The sequence below is a fragment of the Ciconia boyciana genome, chromosome 2, assembly GCF_034638445.1.
Source record: "Ciconia boyciana chromosome 2, ASM3463844v1, whole genome shotgun sequence".
In the NCBI taxonomy this organism is placed as follows: domain Eukaryota; kingdom Metazoa; phylum Chordata; class Aves; order Ciconiiformes; family Ciconiidae; genus Ciconia; species Ciconia boyciana.
This window is the reverse complement of record NC_132935.1, coordinates 24183109-24206013: the sequence shown is the minus strand read 5'-3', so window position 1 is coordinate 24206013 and position 22905 is coordinate 24183109. Positions and strand designations below refer to the sequence as shown.

The window sequence follows — 22905 nt, the reverse complement described above, 5'->3', positions numbered from 1 at the left end:
GTTTAACGTTTATTGCCATTTCTGAATCGCTCTCTCTGGGCTGCCGAAAAAAAAGTTATGCAGCACTATTTCCCTAATAAATCTGCTGCCAACCAGCCTGAGAAAGGCAAGACCTGCAAACAGCTTTCCAGCAACAGATTGCTGCACGCTCAGCCATCCAGCAAGCTGCTGGCAACCCTGCGTTTATATAGGAAACCAGATCCGCAGATACCTCTCCTGGGATATGCATAAGGAATACTCCCCTATGAGTAACCTAATCAGCATGTAGATGTCATTGCTGTTTACACAACTGTACTGAGCAAAAGACATTTGTCTGGCTTTCACTGCACTCTGAAAGAAAATGATCAGCTTAGAAGGGTTGGGGTGGATTTAAAATAACTTCTTAAGCACTTGTCAAAAATCTGCATCCCCTTTCCTAACACTCCATCAAGCAATTGACCTCCACACTCCGGTAAAGCAGTACATTGTATCAGTGTAAACTCCCTGTCACAATTCTATCACATAAGGATGTGAAATCACAACGCTGCCCTATAGCGCCTAAAGCCAACCCAGCGATCTGAACTTGCAGTCCTGTTCCTCCGTAGCTGTGAGGCTCTAGCATCCGCCTTTCCAGCACACTTTTAGCAGAAATACGGGAAGCTCCTGGAAGGAAGTAATTCTAAAGCTATTTGTGAGTTTGCCAAAAGGATTTCTTTGATTTACGAAGTATGAAAGATTGCCATTTCTGAATTCATAGTGGATGAGTTATTTCCCGTGTTTTGCTCAAAGGAAGTTCATAATGCGATGAATTCTAGTGTGAAAAAGAGAATTAAGGAATAACCTTTTCACAACTGCTGCTTCTGCAGTTTTTGCAGCCGTAACATGTGTCTTGTTTCTCCACACAGGCTGGGTTGTCGGATCGTTGGAAATTCTCGGAAGCCCGGCTAGTCTGGTGAGAAGCATAGGGAACGGCATAGCTGATTTCTTTAGGCTCCCCTATGAAGGGCTGACCAGAGGCCCAGGAGCATTTGTCAGTGGAGTTTCCAGAGGAACAACATCATTTGTAAAACACATTTCCAAAGGTAGATCTTTCACTTTGTTGCTCCAACTACTGCTTTGTTGTCATGCGTTGTTAAAGGATGTGTTAAAGTTTTAAACAATATTGCTTGCAGCTTTGTTTGGCTTGCTAGGCTGCAGCGAAATGCTGGGAGGGTAACAAAGCTCGTATATAACATCTTATGTATTAAACAGATCACCGCTTAACTACAGCGTGTAAGAATGTTTCAGAAACTTCAGAATTTTAAACTTCCCAGTGGGAAACTGAGATCGGCTCAGCCAGTATTTCATGTGATAACCGCAGAAATATTAAAGGTGTTCTGCTAACCATCAGAAATTCTACACTGTGTCGCCTCATCATATTTACTATTTCTTTTTTTTAAAAAAAAAAGTAGATACAGTTGTCATAACGGTGTAAGTACGCGGCTAAGTTTTGGCAGCAGGGCTGGTCTGGGCTGAGAGCGGGAGCAGCTTTTGTTTTGCGAAGCCTGTATGAACAGTGCCATCGCGTGGCTCCGGCCGCCGGCAGGGACCAAGGCACGGCTGCCCCAGCCGCTGGCTGCTGCTCCAGGCTCCCTCAGGACATGTCCTCCCGGGCTCCTTCTGTAAACCCTTGTTTACCTTTCCATCACCCCCCCCTCCGTTTAGATTAGCCTTACAGAAGTTTGGGAACTGGGGAAGGATGTTCGGATGAGTTGCTGTTCCCACCGGCCAGGCAAACCTGGTGCAGGCTAATGTAAAAGGCGTGACATGGACGGTAGAAGCAGCGTGGTGATGCTTAACAAATAGTAAAGCATGTTACACGTGGGCAACTTTTCAGTTGACTTGCTGTGCTGCTTGTAAGCTCGGTATTTCAGTGAGGCATAGAATGTCTCCGTGTTTTAAATTAAAGCATTTTGATCCAGACCCAAATGTAGATCTCCATGTATTTAGGTACACTGACGTCAATTACCAATCTGGCAACAAGTCTTGCTCGGAATATGGATAGGCTGTCACTGGATGAGGAGCATTACAACAGGCAAGAAGAATGGAGAAGGCAGCTTCCAGAGAGCCTGGGAGAAGGACTGAGACAGGGGCTCTCTCGTTTAGGCATTAGCCTTCTAGGTAACGTACTATGAAATATCAAGTTGAGTGATAATACTGTTTTCTGATCTGCTCACCAGCCTTTTCTACATGTGAGTTATAATTGCAAAATCTGTTTGTTTGGGGGGGGGGGAGGTAGGGTGGTGAAATAGCCTCACAGTAAGTGTATGAGATACTGTTTCTTTTCATCAAGGTTTAGTGACTTTTGTATATGTGTTTTGCTGATAAAATAATTGCAGATATAGAAAAAGGTTGCACTGTCTTTGTGAAATAATATTTTCATTGGTATATAATGCATAGCTGAGAAAAGGAGAATAATTCTGCATTGGGCAGGGTGACTTGTAACTAAGTCAGCATAAAGACGTCATCACACTGATGTTTACTTTCCAATGAGTTATGGGAATGCCTTCCAAACCTGCTTGTTTTTGCTGCACTGTAGATATCGGGGATTCTTGGGTTTGTTTGAAAACCACTTGAATTTAGTGCAGATGTTAAGTAAGCTTTGATGAGGAATTCTGCTTTTACAAAGAGACCCGGATCATCCTGATTCAATGTAATTGTATTCATCCAGCAGCCAAGTGGTTTGGTTAGAAGTGAAGATTACTCTGGCCATTTCAAAATAGTACCTAAAAATTTGAAAACTAACCCACACTGGAAAAAATTTCTGCAAGAAGTTTTGCAGTAAGGGGCTGGATTTTCTAGGTTACTTCTACTTGTCACACAGCAAAGGAATGCAGAATTGTATTGTTTGGCAGAGTTCCTCAGTACGTATTAAAGAGTATGAATCCCTTAGAGATCAAAGTGACCAAAGCAGTCCAGTGCAAAAGGTTAGAAGAGCTGAAGCTTGAAAGGATTTGTCCTCTTTCCTAATCTTCAGTAGTGTACACAACTCCTAAATTTGCAACCGCAACCCTGAAAGCCCCAAAGAGGAAGTGGTAAAAATGTTACAAGTTTGGGTTAAGTTACTGGAAATTATTTTAAGCAATAACATTAGATGATGTGAAGCACTGTCATTTGATAATGCCTGTAAACCGGCAAGCGAGTGTCCTGGGAGAAATGTGCATAAAGGAGAAATTTCATATATTAGTAGCTACTATCCCAATAGTAAGCTGTTCCTGGTGTTGCAAATCACAGGCAGTTTGGAGAAGGTTTTATTTTTCCTTCTTGTTTTATTGGGCTAAGGGCAGTCAGGTTGAGTAGCTGGATGAAAGATTATTCTTTTAGAAGCACCCTGTCAGCCTGTATGTGTGCTGGTGAAATGGTTTGGTGATCTTGGCTCGGTTATTAATAAGACAGCGAGATAACGTGGTGGCTATCCCCTTCGCTCACACACCAGAGCCCTTCAGAGCTAAAAGCATCAGCTGTGCAGCCTGAACGAAAGAGCAAAACTTTGTAGCTTTGGCTGTAACAAGGCAAAGTTTCTGCTGTTCAGGAAAGCTGGAAACTCATAACATGCACGCACAAATAAGCTGTGCCTGCACTTCCCTGCGCCCAAGGCTTCAGTTGTTTGCCGGACTACGCCTGAGTTAAAAACAAAACCAAAAAAAAGAGTTAGAATTTCAGTGTCTCTGATTTCCTGAGAAACGGACTTGATGTTAGAAACTTAGATGTTAGAAACTTCATATTAGTATTTAAACAGTGCTCCTCCACAAGGTAGGATCTTGTTCTTACTCCCGCTGTTATTATTTAGAGATTCCTCCCTGCTAAATACCTCTGTTCGTAGCAGTGGAGGCAATGAAGCACCCAGATAAACAGCTATGATTACTGTGTAGCTGGACTTGACAAGTGTGGGACCTCTCACTAAGGGAGGAATCAGAAATATTCCACTGAATTTGTATCAGGCACAATTTTTTTATTTAAACCTGATTTTTAAAAAGCATGTTTTGTCTGTGTACACAGCAGCATTCATGTAAATTGTGTTGAGACCTAAATTATGAATAGACGTACATTTCAATTTTTGCAAACGTGTGAGAAAGCTGTTTCTGTCCTGACCATTTAGTTTAAAGAATATTGTGGCTTCCCCCCAAAAAACAGTCATAGTTGAAGGAGAGGTATCACCGTGCTGCTTTCTTTCACCAGCATGTTCAGAGTAAACATGAACATGCTTACTGTAAATACACTTCCAGGTTCTTCATACATAACAAAGCAGAGCTGCTATGTTATTTTCCTTCACAAGGATGAAGAGTTCAGATGAGCACAGGAATGCAGAGAGCAAGAGCCTTTGAAGTTATAATTTCTATGACTTTCTAATTGTAAAATTGAGGAGTGTGAAAAAGATTTCGAGGATAGTCACAGTACTATCATGTTTGTAAAAGCCATCTGACTCATGCAAGCAGCTTAAAGAATTGCAAATGCAGATTTCGTGCCTAGGCAAAGGCATGTAAGAGCCCTCAGTTCACCGATATGTTGTGGTATCTTTGCAGAAAGAAGAGTTGCATTTTCTGATTTTTCTGAAAATCTGGCTCATGGTGGCCCTGATTCAGCAAAGCACTTAAGCGTGTGCTTAAGAGCTTTGCTGAATCAGGGCCAAAATCATGTACTCTTGTCTCCTCCTCAGTGCAAGTTGTTCCCTGTGGTACATTCTTAAGTGCTTTGTCCTGTCTCGTTTTAAATGACTCAAGCACTGTCAGGGTGTTGTTTGATTTGATTGTTATCTTTGGCAGGCTGTTGTAGTCTTTTCTAGTTTGGGGGAGACTTCTGGGTCATTTTAGTAACATTTGTGCATGAAAAGAAGCAAAAGCTTATGATAGGTGTGTTTTTTTTTCTTTCTTTCATATGATTAGACAAAAATGCAGTGAAATTGTATTTAAAATATTTAGATGATCGGCACTCCCCACCAAGGAACTATGTTTTGCATTTTGCATGATGGAGTCAAGCTTAAAATAATAATTTATAACCGTGTAAAAGAGAACATTGAAACTATAGGCTTTATTTTCAACGACTGGTTCTAGTGAAAAATACTGTATCGAAGTAGCTCCCTTTAGGAAGTTGAGTATATCTGAATAACCGAAAAGCTGACAACTATTAGAAAAGCCTTTTTTCACAATGGCAAAAGTGCTCGACATTTCAGTTACTCTGTCCTGCTTTTGGGGAAAGTGAATGGATAGTAATACTGACTGACAGTGTAACGCTGCTGCTAGAGAAGGTAGAGCCTGGATTTCAGAAGCTCAAATTTTTGTTATTAAGGGTGGTGATGGTTGTTCTTACCGGGCAACTGTCACTGAATCAGGGCCACTCTATGTTTGCCTGCCTACAGAGACACTAAGAGCCAGTGCTAATCCTGAAGCTGTGTGCTATTCCACACACTAATTCTGCAAATATATTAATGCACACCAACAGGTGCTCTTTTCTTTTAGCTGTACTTTTATGTGATGTTTGCTGTCAGGAGACTATGCTTCAGCCGTATTTTCGGTGTGAAACACTTGCAACAATCCTGAAGGACAACACAGAAAAGAAAAGGAAGCGAAATGGTTTCAGCTTGGCTACCTTCCAGCCTTATGGCAAAGCACGGCCAGTTTCTCCTGGTGGGGGATTTTTTCCAATTATTTCTTGGTCTGAAAGAGTTTGTCACAAGCAACCTGAGCTTTGCTAAGTTCTGTAAGCCATGCTACGTTCACCAAACATTGTCAGTCTGCGCAGGAACCAGTTGCCGCCCGTAATCAGATGCTTCTTGAAGTAATGCAGTGATATACTCTGAACTGTCTGAATTTTGTAGTTATCAAAGTATCTTTTTTATGGTTACTGAGCAACATGTATTAACCAGAGTGCACTCCAGCTGATGTTTAGCAGATGTTAACGGTGTTGCTGGAACCTCTTTGGTCCAGTAATGGAAGAATATGTTTTTGTTTTGTTGCTTTGGTGTTTAATTTTATTGAGGTTTTCTTTATACATACATAATCTGTGTGTACATATGTGGACATGCATATAAAATTGAATGCCTAGGGTAAGGAAGGAAAGGAAAATGGAGAATGGTTTCATTTAAAAAAAAAAAAAAGTAATGGGCAAGGGACATTGCAGAGAAGGGACAGAGACAGGAGTAGGACACCCGCAGCAGTCTCTAGACTGTGAGAATGAGAGTGGGAAGGGAGGAACCACTACATGTGATTCCATGCTCTGCTTCCCTGATACTCTACTGCAGCCTGGGGGGAGAGACCTTCTGTGGTAAGTCCATCCAGCATGGTGCTCCTACCACTAACTTTATGTTAGAAAGAAAGAAGCCACATGGACACCAGGGGACATCTGGTTCGCACCGTTTCTGGTGCTAGGAGATGCAATGAACCTCACGTGTGTGTCACCATTATCTCACTGCTGTTGGGTTTTGAGGTTGCTCAGCCTTTGACCTATTTTTCTTTTCCTTTGCCCACACATGATGCACACAGGAAAGGAGCTGCACAGATCTGGCTTCCCGATGCAAGGGTGGTAGGACCAGCCACTCCTTAATGAAAGGACTGAGGTTATAGTTTATGTGATTTGTGGGCATGACCACAGCACGTGAATGAGTTATGTCAGTGAGTTGCAATTTGAGATAAGAGATTACAAAGGGTGAGCAGAGAGGGAAGAGAAGATCATTGGTTATATTTTTTGCAGGTAGAAAGACAGGACTTGCAAAAGGATTTGAGGTACGAAAGCACAATGGCTTACAGACAAGTTCAAAGCATGCATAAAATGGCAGAATAACAAAGTGTGGAAGTACTAAACAACTGGCTAATTAAGCTATATATTATTTGGGGTACTATATAAATAATCTTATATAACATAGTCACAGCAGTTTCCATTCTGTTTCCCTCTCCTCTGGGCCTAATTCCAGCTGAGAAGTGCCTGGAGCATACCACAGGTCCTTTGGAGTAGGCTCTTATTTATTATTACCTTATAACATTGCTCAAGTGTATTGCAGTAAATAATTTACTAGTGCTAGGACTTAGGTGGATTACATTTAATAAGGCAATAACTTCTGTTCTGAAAGTGCAGTTGCTGTGGATGACCTCGATAGATAGGGTGAAGGAGGTCGCAGGGTAATGTAATACTGCAACTTAGCAGAACACCAAGTATTGTTTTATGCCTTCAAATGCATCACAGTTGTACAAAAGAAAAGACTGGACGAACAATCCCCATTGTGTAATGCGGTGTTGGGGTATTATTTTAGTCAAGCAGCAGGAGCAGCTGGTTAAGTACTAGTGAAACAGAATTCAATTGAAAATTGTATCATTTCTATGGCATGGCATTAAGGAAGCTTCATGGCCTTTGTGGTACAAAGGGTGAACGTTCAGCTGCACGCTCGGTTTCAGTGAGTGAGCTCAATAAAAACTGGGTATCACATTAAAAATAGACCAGCATTTTCTGGGAAAATACATTTACCAGTAAAGGGTACACATACAGAAATTGGAAGCAATCTAAGAGGAGAGGGAGGCATTTATGGGGAATGCAAGTTTCTTGAATTGCTGATAGATAGTATCCAGGGACAAGGATCTGGGGAAGTGTGTGCTGCTTCTCATCCTCCTCTTTTCTTTGGACAGAATAGCATGTACAAGTACAATATTAGTTCTTGTTGTTCAAAGTTAGCAACTTCTCTGTTTATCCAGTAACGGTAACTAAAACCATCTGAAAACCGGTTAGCAGCTAGCTGGCTAGTGCATGTCACGCTGGTAAACACATGGGGCCAAATACCTCAGCTGTGATTGTCCAAATCTGTGGGATTATGCCTGGATTTGCTTCCACACACAAAGCAGAATCTTCAAAGATGTCTGGGTTGCAGTAAAAATGCCTGGTTACTAAGGTGACACTGGGTCCTACTCCTTAAATAATTGTTTTATCTTTATATTTGCAGCTGAAGGTGCAAACTGAGAGCTAGCCGAGGAGCCTGCAAACTTGCTTTTCACTGAGCAAAGAACCTCGGATCAGGCAGACCGTTTTCTAACTGGTGTCACTTTGTCCAATCCTTGTACTTTTAGCGATTTCCAAATAGCTTATCTATCAAAATTACAATAACTAGAGACATGTCTGTGGTTAAGTGGCTAGAGTAAACTCAAGATCAAAGAAATGTACCACCTCACATACCTGTTTACATTTAGGAAGATTTAAGTCGGAGTTCTCTGTTGATACTAAAAGCTGGGAAGGTCACTGTGTCACTTGTAAAAGTTTGACCCATGCACATTAAAGTAAAATATGATAGTTTTCACAAAAAAAGTAACAAAAAGTCTCAAAGTCTAATTCTGCTAATCTTAGTAATATATCAAAAGTTGCATTAGCTTATGTACATTTCTGGCAGTGGAAGAGGATATAAAAATGATCTATTGAATACAGGCAGTTTTTATTCTCATGAAGTCAATCTCAGGCTTACGTGAAAGTCTCATTTCCATAACAGCTCAAGTCTTCTAAAACGGGTGGATTTTATTCCGAGCCCGACATTTTCAGAATTGCTATCACAAAATGAGCTAAATTGAACTAATTCAGCAAAAGCATTTAGTGAAAGTAGTTGAAAGATGAAAGCATACTGTCAAGTTAAGTGATCTGAATGTTTAAAAAAGTAAAATACATTAAAAAAAGGAAGTCGAGATTTAACTTGAACTGAAGCTAAGGTATTGTTTAGCTAATTGGTCGCATGCTCAATAGCTGTATAAGAAGGGTGGGGTACAGTCTGTAATCCAAGCAACATTCAGGTCCAGTAGTAAGATTTCCTCTTATTCTGGGATATTAATCTTCACTAATTACTGGGGACTCTTGTTTTTTCAGGTGCAATTGCTGGGATCGTGGATCAGCCGATGCAGAATTTTCAGCGAGTGTCTGAGGCCCAAGCTTCAGCCGGGCACAAAGCCAGAGGGGTCATCTCGGGTGTGGGGAAAGGAATCATGGGCGTCTTCACAAAGCCCATCGGAGGGGCAGCTGAGCTCGTCTCCCAGACAGGTTACGGTGAGTTTCTCTATTTCCAACATCTCTGTTTAAATTTTAAAATGCTCTTCAGATGCAACCTGCTGTGTCTTACTTACTCGGCTCAGTAGCTGTGTGACTTAGAGAAAGATTTAGAAATGCCACCGCTGAATATTTATAAATGTTGTGCTGGTTTTCTTAAAAGCCATCACGTTATGCTTCTCTCTTGTGTTACCGATCAGCGTTGTACAGCCACAGAAACACAGAATGCAGAAAGCATGAAGTAATTCTTGGAATACAGTAGAACTAGTTACAGAAACATATGTGCTTACAAGAGAGTTTTTGACATAAAAGTAGTAGAGCAACACTATATCCAGTTAGAGCGTTATTTTGAGATTGCTTTGTGACAGCAAGGAAAGAGTTGTGTTATCTCTGCATAGAGAGAGACTTATGTTCCTGGGAGAAAGACGTGAGTCATGTAGTGGAAGCATCCCCTTTAAACTGGAGAGTTGTCAGAAGACAGTCCCATTTTTGGATACCCGGGTAACCTTTTAATGACCAGAGGTGGGTTTTCCAGCTAGACTGAGCCCTTAGTGGCAGTGGTGGTGAATCCTTTCAGATTGATGTGAATGCTTCTGGATGACCAAAAACTGTAAAAGATAAAATATCGAAATACACTAATTTCTTTGCTTCCAGTATCCATAAATCAAAGCTGTTGGTCTGGATATTTAAAGGGAGGGCGGGGGCGCAGTCAGGGAAGAAAAGCAGGGAGATACAAGGACAATGTGTCAATAATTTTGCTTCATTGATGACACCGGATGCATCTTGAAGATTTAAGCCTTTAATCGCTAGCAATATTTATGTTTGTGATGTGTTGATTAGAATACGAGTAGTTCTCCTAGGGCTTAAGTTTAGGATACTGATTCCATTCTTCCCCTTACATTCAGAACTCATTCCTTGAAGCAATCTATTTAAAGAAATAATGAAACATTTAATTATTACAATTCTTTTAATTTAACTTTATCTTGTTTGTATGAGTGTAAGTAATAACGGTTCTCCTGAAATAATAACTGTTCTTCTTCACCTATGCATCCCATAGGTGTAAAACCCATATCGGTAAGATCAGAAACCTTCGTCTGTTGGCGGCTGGCTGTGTGCTGTTTTCGCTGCCCGTGGCATTATTCTTTCTAGATTTAATTCCACTGCAGTCTTTATCAAGAAACTTGTAACAGTAGAGGGACACTTTTCATTGCAGATATGGTATACAAGACATCATGCTTTCCATGAGCATGTGACAAAAAGAGTTAGCCAAGAAAAAACATAAAAACTGTATCAATAATAGCTGACAGTGCGTGAGAGGAAAACACACAAGAGTTCAAGTAACTCTTACCCACAACTGCATTGGAAGTGGGACCGTGCCTCTTGGGGGGGGACCGAGGGGTGGGGGACCACACAGAAATAAACACATGTTCTCTCTTTCTCCATCTGTAAATAACATTTTCACTCACATAATGCTGAGAACCTCGGTAAGCCAACTGTTACAACTGGGATGCTGCTTTTAAGTATTACCATCAACATGTGTGCTAAAAATTAAAGTTTTTTTTTCAGCGCTGATGTTTTGTTTAAATTATTATCCATTGTGTAAAAAGGAATCTAAGTTATTGACACCCTTACGCAAAAAAGCCTTTTGCTTCAATGGAATGCTTAATTAGACAAAAGAAAATTATTTGTTTATTTAAAGAGTGACTTTGCACTAAACCGTGTAACGCTAGTGCTTGCTGCTTAACCTACTTCCTGTCTGTCTTGTAAAAATTTTTAAAACTACTTAATTTGTGAATTTTTTTGCAACCTACTCATTCTTTCTGGTGACCATACCTCATCTTTAAAAGTTTACTAGCCATCTGAAAGCATGCGTACTGTATCATCTTCAACTTTGAATAGTCTATTTAGAAACCTGTTTAACTGCTTCTTGTAGTCTCCATTCTGTGCTGGCACTAAGAAGAATTCACAATAAACCAGATGCCCCAGGAGATCTCATAAATGTATATGGATCTGTGTTTAACAGCTGGATTAAGTAACTGAACATTTAAATACAGTATCTAGGCAAACTTGCCTTCTAATTTGTACCGATCGTGACACGTATATGGAAGTATTTTAATATTAAGCAAGAAAGTTAACAACGGTCTTGATTTTTTCTACATAAATCCTAAGTGATGTGTCCGATCCTACTCTGAAATGATGGCTCTCAGGAGCATTATGTTTCTCTTGATTGCAAGTGTATGGCTGATTTTTAGAACACACAGTGGGGTTTTTTGTTTCTCGCTAATGCAAGATCACCAGGGTTAAGTGCACAACTCTTGCATTGTAATATTTAATGAATTATCTTGACTACAGCTTCCAAAGATGTGACATCATTTTGGATCTGCACTATTTTATGAACTGCTCTAAACAGATGACATCACTGCAACATGTAACTGTTTTGTAGAAAACAACTACTAAAAAACTTAAATTCTCTTACCACAGGTATTTTGCATGGAGCTGGACTTTCTCAGCTTCCCAAGCAGCGCTCTCATCCAAATGATCAACATGTTGAGCAGGCTCCAAACAGCCACGTCAAATATGTCTGGTAAAATTATTTAGACACTTGCTCATTTTTACATCCACATTGTTTATTAATAGGTTCTGGCCTGTGGTCAAGTTAACAGGCTGCTTCCCTAGGAAAGGCTGAGTTATGGCAGTTTGTTTAGGAACATTAAACACAAAGGTAGTGCATAGAAACCCAATCTGCAAATGATGGGCTGCTGATCTGCTTCCAGCTTTGGAACTGCAGAGCTGATCTTTATTTAATGGCATTCAGTGAGTTCTTACTTCTTTCTCATTGCACCGAGCCCAAGAAAAATACTGTACATCTCCAGAAACAGCTGTTAGTGAAGATAGCTTTATTTTCTGCACTGAATTTGTAAGCCACTTCTGAGGGTAATTTTTCTATTAGGATGGGAAATAGGCTGACCTAGCACAGTTATTAGGCCAATTTTGCAGTGAATGATTAAGGAGTTTTGATAAATAACAGTTTCACATTTATTCTCTAAATCTTAAGTCTTACATCTTTCAGTAATGGAGATTTGGAATATACTCCCTGGCTTATTTTGTATTTGTAGGTGATAGCTACAGGCTTAAGTAAATACATTAGTGATCAAAAGAAGTCCTGGAGGATCCAGTGCATAACACTGACTACGTCTTTTTTTTCTTCTTCTTTTTTTTCTTTTTTTTTTTTTTTCCTTGATAATGCAGGAAAATGCTGCAATCTCTAGGAAGGCCGGAGGTCCATATGGCCTTAGACGTCATGATTGTGAGTGGATCAGGCCAGCAGCATGAAGGCTGCTTGCTGCTCACCTCAGAGGTGCTCTTTGTGGTCAGCATCAGTGAAGACACGCAGCAGCAGGCATTCCCTGTGACCGAAATCGATTGTCTGGAAGATGATCAGCAAAAAGACCTGCTGAAGGTGCAGCTAAAACAACAGAGAGTGCCTTCTGATTTGGAGGTAAAGACTTGAGTACGATTTTCATTCGAAGATAAAGTTATGCTGATGACGCTGCTTTTGGTAACAGGCATACTCATCTTTGGGTCGGGAGGCCAGAGTTCTAAGTGCCAAACAGGGGACCTGCTGTTTTCAGGCACCTTATAGTTGACTGTTTTGCCCTTTGGATGAAAGGGACGTGTCTCCTCCCTTCTGTCCTCTTATTGATCATCACATTTCGTATCTGTGACAGCAATTTTCTGAGGGAAAAAGTAGAGGAAGTCTGGGTTCTTGATAAGCACCACCTCTTTTCTGAAGAGGTTCTCATGACTACATGTGCATGCAGTGTTTATTGTTTGGCAAGTCAGCGTTGCTGCCTGTGCCTACAAAGTCACAGCGAGAACAGTTCCTTTTATTCTTCTGTGCATTCTCTTTTAACAGTTCAGTGGTGCTGATGCGTGCTCCTTTCAGCATGTTTCTTATCTTGCCACTTGCGAGGCAGTGGTCTTACTTGGCTGCTAGCTGTATTTACTTCCTTAGGTCTTCCTTCTTCTGCAAATGCTAACTTTAAAATGGGTCAGTTCTTTTGCTGAGATTGGATGCACCAAGTGTTTGCCAGTAGGATCATAAATCCTTCATCTTCATATTGAAAGATCTCTAAGCCATTTGAATACTGAGGTTTTGGATGAATTATCTTCTTTTAATGGTAGAAGAATGTTATATTTTTACACTTTCGGGAAACAATGTTTATTGTATTAAATTCTCAAGTGGAATCATATGAGAGAGCATTTAAAAAACACGCATGTCCCAGTTGTTGTTTTTATAAAAGTGCGTCAGGTAGTTTGTAGACTGCTATACCAGAAATTTATCTTTTTCAAATACATGAAAAGAACCTATGTAAAACCCCATGAAGTATGAGGTGTGCCAAAAAATAGGGGAGGCTTCGGCACCTTCAGTAAAATCCTAACTTTGCTGAAGTCACTGAAGAGCTTTGCCATCGATTCCAGCACAGCAAGGACTTCATCTGTGTCATGACAGCGATGGGATTTTTTTGTGAAAGCTTTTTTTAGTGCTGAATTCTCTATTTATATTTATTGTCTTTCCACTAGCCTCAGTCTCACAGAGTGCTGTTGACTGAATTTGCCTTCTCTCACCACAAAGCTGCATGAGGCATTACTTAAATTTTGATGCAAGTGGGCAAAGCTCAGCTTTTTTATCCCTGAGTGCTGTGTGCTTGCTGGAGGCACACATCAGACTGAATCCAGACTATCCTGCTCAGTCCAGAGCTACTGTCCTGGAGGGAGGAGGAAGATAATTTGTTCTCCCTAAGGCATTTGATGCACTCAACCCATCCTAACCCTAACTTTAGGGTTAGCACTAGCCCAGATCTTTTCTTATTAGGCTGTAGTGTGATGGCTTTTGTCTTTGTATCTGGTTATCCAAGGGGTGTAGGAGTAGGCTGCCGCTCTGGGGGAAGGGTTGCTTGCCCAAAGGTTGCTGCAAGAGGGTGATGAGGCAGAGGGGCTGCCTGTCTGGGAGAAGGGAAGGCAAGGGACAGGGAGCCTAATTCTAGTCCCCACAGCTGCTGCCGCTGGGAACGTATAGGACTTCCGGACAAGTGGCTCCTGTACCTGCACAGCGCAACCCTACATGGCATGTGCAGAGTCCAACGTTCCCACATACACATGCTAGTACACGCAGTAAATGTGACCTGCTTTGGAGGTACTGGACCAAATACATGTTTTTTTCTGAAGTTCTGGATAGAAATATGGGAGTCCTGCTCCAGTGCAATGTAGCAATGCCAGGAGCTGTAAGCCTTGAGCCACCCAGCCTCAGTACATGATCTCTTTTGCTGACGCAGGCTCTTGAGAATGCAGTGAAAATGTATGGCATGATAAAAGCGGTGAAGAGTGCCTGTGCCCCAGGTGGAGCAAAGTCAGCAACAGCAAGACAGCAAAAACTGAGTGATGCTGTACAAAACAGACCTGGCAGAATACTCCTTGTTGTGGTTTAGCCCCAGCTGGCAGCTAAGCACCACGCAGCCGCTTGCTCACTTCCCCCCCCCCCGGTGGGATGGGGGAGAGAATCGGAAGAGCAAAAGTAAGAAAACTCGAGGGTTGAGATAAGAACAGTTTAATAATTGGAACAAAATAATAATAATAATGAATTATAATGAGAATGAAAACAATGAGAGAGAGAGTAACAAAACCCAAGAGAGGGGAAAAAAGAAAAAAAAAAAAAGTTATACAATTGCTCACCACCCGCCGACCGACACCCAGCCAGTCCCCGAGCAGCGATCGCTACCCCCTGGCCAACTCCCCCAGTTTCTATACTGGGCATGACATCATATGGTATGGAATAGCCCTTTGGTCAGTTTGGATCAACTATCCTGGCTGTGCCCCCTCCCATTTCTTGGGCACCTGGCAGAGCATGGGGAGCGGAAGAAAAAAAAAAGTCCTTGACCAATGTAAATACCTCTTAGCGACAGCCAAAACATCAGCGTGTTATCAATATTATTCTCATACTAAAATCCGAAGCACCGCACTATACCAGCTACTAGGAAGAAAATTAACTCTATCCCAGCCGAAACCAGGACACTCCTTTAGAATGCAGATGCTGATGCTGAAATTTGTGTGAAAATTTAAAGAAATGTGCTATAAGTAGGAGCAGTTGAAAGTAAGATAGACAAGAATAAGAAAGTTTAAATTTTTTATGCTAAGGCAGCTACACAATAAAAGATTCCAAAAGCTTCATAAAGTTTTAGTAATTACCTAGAGTTAAGTCATATTCTTTTGTAATTAATGTTTATTATAGTTTTTTGCGTTAGTGGATTGGGAAATTCCATACTTGGTAATTTCCTTTCTGCAGCTGAGCACATCAGTTCTGTGGTGCTTGGGGTGGTGTCTGCAGCGCTGGTGCTGGTGGGAGCCAGGGCCTCCCCTTCAGCTCCCTGACAAGAGCATCTAAAAACCCTTTGAATGTGATTAGGAAAGGGAACCTTGGGAGGAGCAAGCTGTGACTTGCAGGTGAGCAGCCTCAGAGCTGCAGACCTACACCTAAATAGACCCAACTCCTAAATATTAATGGTAGGCCATCTTGTTGCACGGAAGACGTCCTCAGCTGAAGTGCAGACACGTCTGTACATGATGACATTAGTAAAGATGGCCAGAGTTTTCAGCTGGAAAATGCCCGGTCTGGTCAACCAAAATATTCTGGTGAGTTTAGCAAAATAGAGGTAATGTTACCAATGTAAATTATGTCTATTTTTCTGATTAATTTAGTCAAAGATCCTAGAAATAATACAACAAATTGACACATTTCATTTCAACATCATAAAAATCCACTTTTTTGTCTTATTGCTCACAAAAATAATTGCCAAAACTTTTGATTCAGCGCTGCCCGAAACAGTTTCTCCTCTTCCCTTTCCTCAGCTTCTTGGAACTATTAGGAAACAGAACATGAGTTGTTCTACAGCTGTAATCACTAGAGATGTTACAGAGCATATTTTGACTTCTTCAGCAATAGGTTTGCCTGATGGCTTGTTCACCTCCACAATATATAACTTAATCCATCTGGCTTAGGAATAGCCTGGATGGATTCTTGAAAACTCTGGCACTGACAACATTGTTATTGAAAGGGAAGCATTAATTGTACTTGGATTATCTTCCGAAGTAATTGAGACACTGCTTGCTTCCAGACAGACATCAAACTCAAAAGGCCTGCTCTTCCAGCTGCTCTTGGTATAGCTCATAACGTCAAGAAGACAGCAAAAAATTGAAGGGCCCTGGAATTTCAGATATTCCAGAATTTCTTTGTGATGATCTGCAACGGAGTTTTCATGGTAGTGCTACATGTTATCATCTCTGGAGCTGAAAACCAGTCTCGGGATTTTTCACAGCAGTGAAAAAAACCCGAAAGAATCCACTCTCCTTCGTCAGCGTGCACAAGGCAGCCCATCAGTGCTCCATACAGATCTGGACTGCACAACAAAGTTGCTGTAGAGTTAGAGTTGCTGAAGGCTTATTCTTTATAAGCCATAATGGGAGGAATTTTAGAAAAATTCTGGAGTTCTTAACCCAAAAGTATGGCCTTCTAGCATGAAAGGACATGATATCTTTAAGATTCCTCTAGCAGGGGCGTTAAGCAACCCGACTTAAGTTTTGATTCATTGAATGATCTGGCTATTAACATTATAGCTCTTCAAAGTAGTGGGCTAAGGCAATCAGTGACAATGTTAGGTCCCATTTGGGAAAAAATGTAGAATAACAGCAGTTCCAAGTTTCTGTTGTTGTCTTGACAATATAAGCTAAACTGAAACTGGCTGGAGAAGCAGACGGTTGCAAATGAAGTCATCTGGAAGCAAGTAGGGTCCCAGTTACTTTGGAAGACCATCCAAGTGCAGTTAATATTTCCTCCTGAATAATTACGCTGTATCTGTGGGATATAGCCTGGGGCTGAATGAAGGATGGGTTCACAAGAGTAGGTGAGTGGGATGCCAGCACCTTTTCCATCTCCTTTCATAACTTGGGTCTTTTGGTCAGTGTGGAAGCAGAACTATAACCCAGCTTCCCCTGGGCTTATCTCCCTAGAAGTAGAAATCAGGAAAAAATGTGGAGCCACCTACATGCAAGATTTACCCCATAAATTAAAATCTAGTTTACATAGGTGGTACTTTAGTGCATTTCTCACCTTTCAGCTGGTAAAACAGACTGACTGCTGAGATGCTTTTTCTGTGCCACCAGACTGAAGACGTGGTTCAGACGCCACTCTCCGCTGTTAGCCATGAGTCTGCTACAGCAGTCTGCCTTCTGATTTTTCCCTCCCTTTAAGGTCATTCATGGAAACCACACTCTCCTCTGCCCATTTCATAATTTCTGCTGTTTCTAGGCGTAGGCTCCAACCTTGAACTTCTGAGCTTGTTCATGAGCCTGCTGCCTTTAGCATTTTTGTGGTGGTGATTGAAAACAGGAGTGTTTCTACTTGCTGAGCAGCAAATCCATCTCCAAAGGCATAGTAAAAAAACCAGAGGGGACTGTTTTGATTTGGATGTGACATCTGTCACTATCTATCAATCATATTCTTTCTTCAAATAAGCAATGGTTTGTTTAAAATGAGCCTTGCAGTCCAGAGATGTGACAAGATATTGATCATGGGTGTTAAATTTAATCCAGTGGGCGCTGTTTGAAAATATTGTCGCATCTAGCGAGGCATGTGTAAAACTCCCTGAAAGACAGTCAGAAGATAGCAGTCTTTGAATCCTTACCGTGACATCCAACAAACACATTTTAAACCCTACAAAAATGAAACTGGTCAGCAGTTCTCCAAGTGTAAATAAGGAAGCATCAAAGCCTAGCTCTAGGATAGTTCCTGCCTTTTTGTTCATTGTCGTATTTTGGAAATAACTTCTATTCTGAATGACTTTGCTAGTGATACCACTGTAGCATCCATGGTGGTATTTCTGAAACACATTTTTTTGAAACCATGCAACTAGCTTGATGCCTGCTTGCATGCTTTCCCTTCTCAAACTAGTTATAGTAATCTTAAGTCAGTCATCTTCAATTTCTTCTTCAAAATAAGGGCACAGCAGATTGATCTTCCAAAGCCAGGTTTGCCCATGGCTTTTCATCTAATACTTTATCTGGTTGGAACCATATGGTAGATGCCACCTTTCTGTTGACAGTTTTTGTTTTACTGTATTTTTTTCCACTAGAGGTAGGTTACTTGCGTCCCTCTTGCTAGAGCCTTGAACCTGTACATATTTCAGCCTGCAAAAAGGGATTTCTTCAGAGGAGTCCTTCCAACTCATGGTGGTGGAAAAGGCAGTTTGCACAGACACCTTAATTTCTTCTCCAGAAACGACATGCCCAAACCATCTTTAGTAAAACCCTTTTGTTTAAAAAAAAATGTAATTGTGTGGGTCCTCTGACCCAGAATGGCTTTTTTGGGTACCAGAAGCAGATGGATATACCCTGTCATAGAACATTCACCTGGAAGGTAGCTTCTAGTCTTTATTTTAAATCAAGTAACTTAAAGACTTAAACTTAACTGCCCAGATATAGCTATGGGCTGTCTTTAATTGTACTTTGTGAGAAAATGTTTTTGCTAATTAGAATTGCTATCTGATAAGCACTGCTAAGAGCTACTGGCATTTTTCTAAAAAGGGTTCAGATGCTTTTCCTGTCTACAAAGAGTTGATCTGTTGTAAAGATCTACTCTTGACCAAGGTGTCCATCCCTGAAATTCTCAAAAGATACTGCTTAAATTTTCTATGGCAGAGTTAGAGCATCTCAGCAGTGTCCAAAACAGCAAAGGAGAGGACTAATCCACCAAGCACTAAACTGTGGGAGAACACTGTTGAATAAAACATCCATTAAACTGTTGTAAGAAAGATCCCAGGAAGGAAGATAATTTTAACTACAGAAAGTAACGTGGAAGTTATTGTCCTTACTACGAAGCTAAGTTACTGTCAATTACTCAGGAACTATTTTATCTTATCTGATTTCAGGCAGATGGAGCTAGAGAGAGACTATCAGAGCAACAATACAACCGCCTTGTGGAGTACATCACAAAGACATCTTATCACCTCGCTCCCATCACTGCGACAGTACCAGCATTGCAAACTGTGGCTACCGAACACTTTCCAACTATAATGAAAACATACCAATATGTAGCTGATCCAAATTTTGCCCAAGTATTCATTAGCAAATTCACCATGGTGAAAAATAAAGCCTTGAGGAAAGGATTTAATTAATAATTATTTGTGGCAAGTATAGTAATACCTTACCATTTTGAAAGTAATGCTTTCTCAGCACTAACCTACATCAATTAGAGATGCATATAATTTTTGAGGAGGTAGGAGATGGTAACAAAGTTAAGCCCAATAGCTTTTCTCATCTTGACAACATTCCTGCTCCCTAGCCAAAATACTGGTGCTGGAAGGAAAGTGTTCTAGCAAATGAATAAAGTGAAAAGAAACAGCCTTGGGCTATAGCTCAATCAAAATCCTTTTTCTTTTCAATAACCAAAAATCAGAGAATAAGGAAAAATTGTGTGCATACAGACATTTTTGCCACACACACAAAATGTGTATCAATACCTACTATATCATATTTTAGGGTCTGCCAGCTTCTGTTATAAACCAGGTTTATAACTCAGCTGTAAAAACTTGCTCCAGGCTGAGCCTTCCCCCCCCCCCACAACACGTACATCCTGAGGCAAAACATTTTCCCCCACTAAATCTGAAAAACCCCGTGTGGCTGTTTTAAGTTACTAGTGACAGCTGGGTTTTAGCACCACTTTAACCTTAAAATAGCTTCCTTTATTTGACTGAAGTTTTGCAGGACATTAGTCCTTAATGTAAACAGGTGCCTTTGTGTGGTTTGGAGAACAAAACATGAACTACAACATGAATTTATTCTTAAAACTGTCTGTATACAGAAACTTTATTTTATCCACCATCAAATTTTCAGAAGGACTTTCAATGTATATATGATATTGTGCGTTGTCTGGTTGTTAGCTGGAAGCCAGTAACATGCAGTTCAAAAATTTAAGAAACAGAGCTTAGTCTCCTTAAAATCTACCAAAAATCTGCAAGCTCAGTGTAACATAGATTGTGCAGGTGATAAGTATAGCCTTGCTGGGTCTCGCTTACTTCTGATCTGCCACCACTACATAGTACATGCTCAGTTAAATCCTAATTCATTTTATGCTTATCATCTTGGAACAGATAAAACCAGGGATATTTAGAAACAAGACCTTTCAAATATGTTTGTGCTAATCAAAGTGAGGTTTTTTTCAAGTTGATCAAAAAGTATGGATGCCAATTACATTAGTAGTTAATGATGCCATCACGGTACACTTATGAATATGATGTTAAACACATCAAGACAAATGAGCTTTCTAAGTGTCTTATTTTTCAGATGTTTTACAGTTTGTAGTAGACAAGAAAGCACTGTCTAGATTACTTTATAAATCAAACCTGGCTATGGCAGTTTTATTTTAAAAAACAAAAGCTTACTTGATTTTCAACTATGCATGTTACTTTTCTTCCCTTTTCTATGTGCTTATGGACATGAATTTTGTCTGGGGATTCCTGAACATGGCTGGAATTGGAGACAAGAACTGGAATAAAATCTGATCATCGTTTGGAACAGATACATATGCTTTATAGTTAATAACTTCTATGCATACTTGATATGACCAAATGCACAGTAAATAAGAATGTAGTGACTGCAATGTTTTTCTTGTGAGTTCTGTTTTGTTAAAAGGTATTTCTAAAAGCCGTGTCTCTTGTGTACTGAAAATACAGAAGCCTGGGATCTGCATTGTCCTTTTCTGACTGTGAAATAAGCCCATCCATTATCAACATTTCATACAGTGATTAATAATTTAGTCATTGTTTAAATAACACAATTTTAAAAATGTATATGTATATACATACACATGCTTCATTCCTGAATATTTTATGGAAATAGTTTAATACTTCTAATTTTGCATATTGGTGGATAAATTGTAATATAATGAGATCGTTTAAAGATAATAAAGCTATTCCTATAATACTTGGTTTTGTGAGCTATTTGGTCATTCAGTTACCAGGGAATGAACAGGTCACTGTGTAGAACAATGACAAGACACACATACAAGCTTCATGTAGACCCCATTAGATTCCAGTTGGTCACTGGACTTCGTCATGTGCCAGAAAATGCAATAGATCATGTCAATACTTTGGAAGTAAAAACTGATTATTAGCTTGCCAAAAAACATGTGCTGAAAAGTTTTATGCTTTTGTGACTAACTGAATCAAAACAGCACTGTAGTCACCGTTTGAATTCGACTAATCTGTTCATTACTTATGTAGTACACAAACCAGCCAAGAGGATGCAAACACACCTGTAAAAAATGAGGGCAGGCAGCAGTTTAATTTCTAAAAGTTTGTAGATTGCAGCCATTGTTTAAGATACATTTGTGTTTTTCCTGAATTATATTCTCCTGGAATAAACACTTGCTTAAATTACACTCTTCTTCAGTGAATTAAGCTAGCATCTTTACTGCATTAGGCAGGTTCTTTCTCCCCCTTCTGACCACATATAGGGAAACATGTGTGGAGACGGCATATAAATCAGCCTCTCCTACGTATGAGCTCTGTGAACTATGAAAACAAAGTTGTCCAAAGAGCAGCTGCCTGTACTTAGCTGCTAAAGCACTCCAATGTGTACTCTTAAAACATGCCTACTCTCATAATGCTCTTTAGACCTGGAGAGCTCACAACTTCAAATCTATCTTTTTAGTTTGCTTCCAGAACAATCAATCATTCCTCAAACACTCAAGAATAAAGCCAGCAAAAATTTGAAGGCATGGTCAGGCTTATATACGGCAAGACCTTTCCCAAAGTAGCTTAGGTCAAACAATTCCTTTTTATGTATTATTTCATACATAAATACAGCAAAAACCTTTACAGATGGTTGGGATGGTCTCAGAGCAGACAAGCGTGTTTTTCAGCTCTGCATCTCCTAGAAACAGCATGCCAGACTCTGTAACAAGCGGCTGATTAGGGTCTAACTCACACAGGTCTTTCTTGTGCTGTCCCACTCCCAGTTGTCTGTAAGATAAGATTAGCTGAACTCTTGCTGGCAAAGGCAAAAAGGAAAGGAAAAAAAAAAAAAAAAAAGGAAAATTGATGGCTTGGTGCCAGTTTCAGAAAAGGTTACCCTTCTGCCTACTCCTACGTTCGGTACCCAGCTTTGTCCTCCCTTCCCACTCCAGAGGAAAGCAAGCTATAGGTTGGTTGGCATTGCCTGCTGAAAGGAAGTACCTGCTTTGCATCCATTGTGAAACCATAATATATACAGAAAGCAACAATTATAACCTGCAGACTCTCAAAGCACAGACATAAGTTAGAGCTCACCTTTCTTTGTTGTTGTTGTTGAATACATGTAGCCAGAGACATCTTTGAGCTCTGCTGTATGGTCAAAAAGCTATCTTCACTCACAAAACTCTCATTTCTTTAAATCAACACGTGCTGGTAACTGAAGGAGCACAGACTACAACGATAACTGCTGTTGGCTTTAACAGTTTAGAAGAAACTTAGAATTTAAAAGTAAAGTAAATTAATTCATAGCAACTGGGAAGAATACAGGGGCTAGAGCTGCAAGGGAAGTCAGGTCTATTAGCCTCCACACCTGGCAGCAGCAAGTTTCTTTGCCTCTGAAGCTGTCAGTGTGACTAAAGACCCCAGGTATTTAAACCTGCAGGCATGCCTGAGAAAATGTTAGTCAGCACTTAATGGCATACAATGTTTATACTGTACATTGGGAAGATAAATGGTACCATTTGCTATTGTTAAGCTCTGGTTTACATTCGTAAGAGCAAGGATATTTTGATGACTAGATGGTTTCCCCTGCCCCACT

At 40.4% G+C, this 22905-nt stretch overlaps 1 protein-coding gene across 8 annotated transcripts in view; it reads left to right on the top strand.

Annotated features, from left to right (window-relative positions):
- The window catches only part of VPS13B (vacuolar protein sorting 13 homolog B), a 489796-nt gene extending 468758 nt beyond the window's left edge, over positions 1 to 21038 (top strand). For all 8 annotated transcript variants that reach the window (XM_072852126.1, XM_072852122.1, XM_072852127.1 and 5 more), the window contains 6 exons: positions 885 to 1061; positions 1969 to 2139; positions 8848 to 9024; positions 11506 to 11608; positions 12274 to 12523; positions 19005 to 21038. In XM_072852126.1, coding sequence (XP_072708227.1) covers positions 885 to 1061; positions 1969 to 2139; positions 8848 to 9024; positions 11506 to 11608; positions 12274 to 12523; positions 19005 to 19250 — 1124 coding nt within the window. In that variant the 3' untranslated portion in view covers positions 19251 to 21038. The remainder of the gene's footprint in view (positions 1 to 884; positions 1062 to 1968; positions 2140 to 8847; positions 9025 to 11505; positions 11609 to 12273; positions 12524 to 19004) is intronic.
- Positions 21039 to 22905: the final 1867 nt, after the last annotated feature.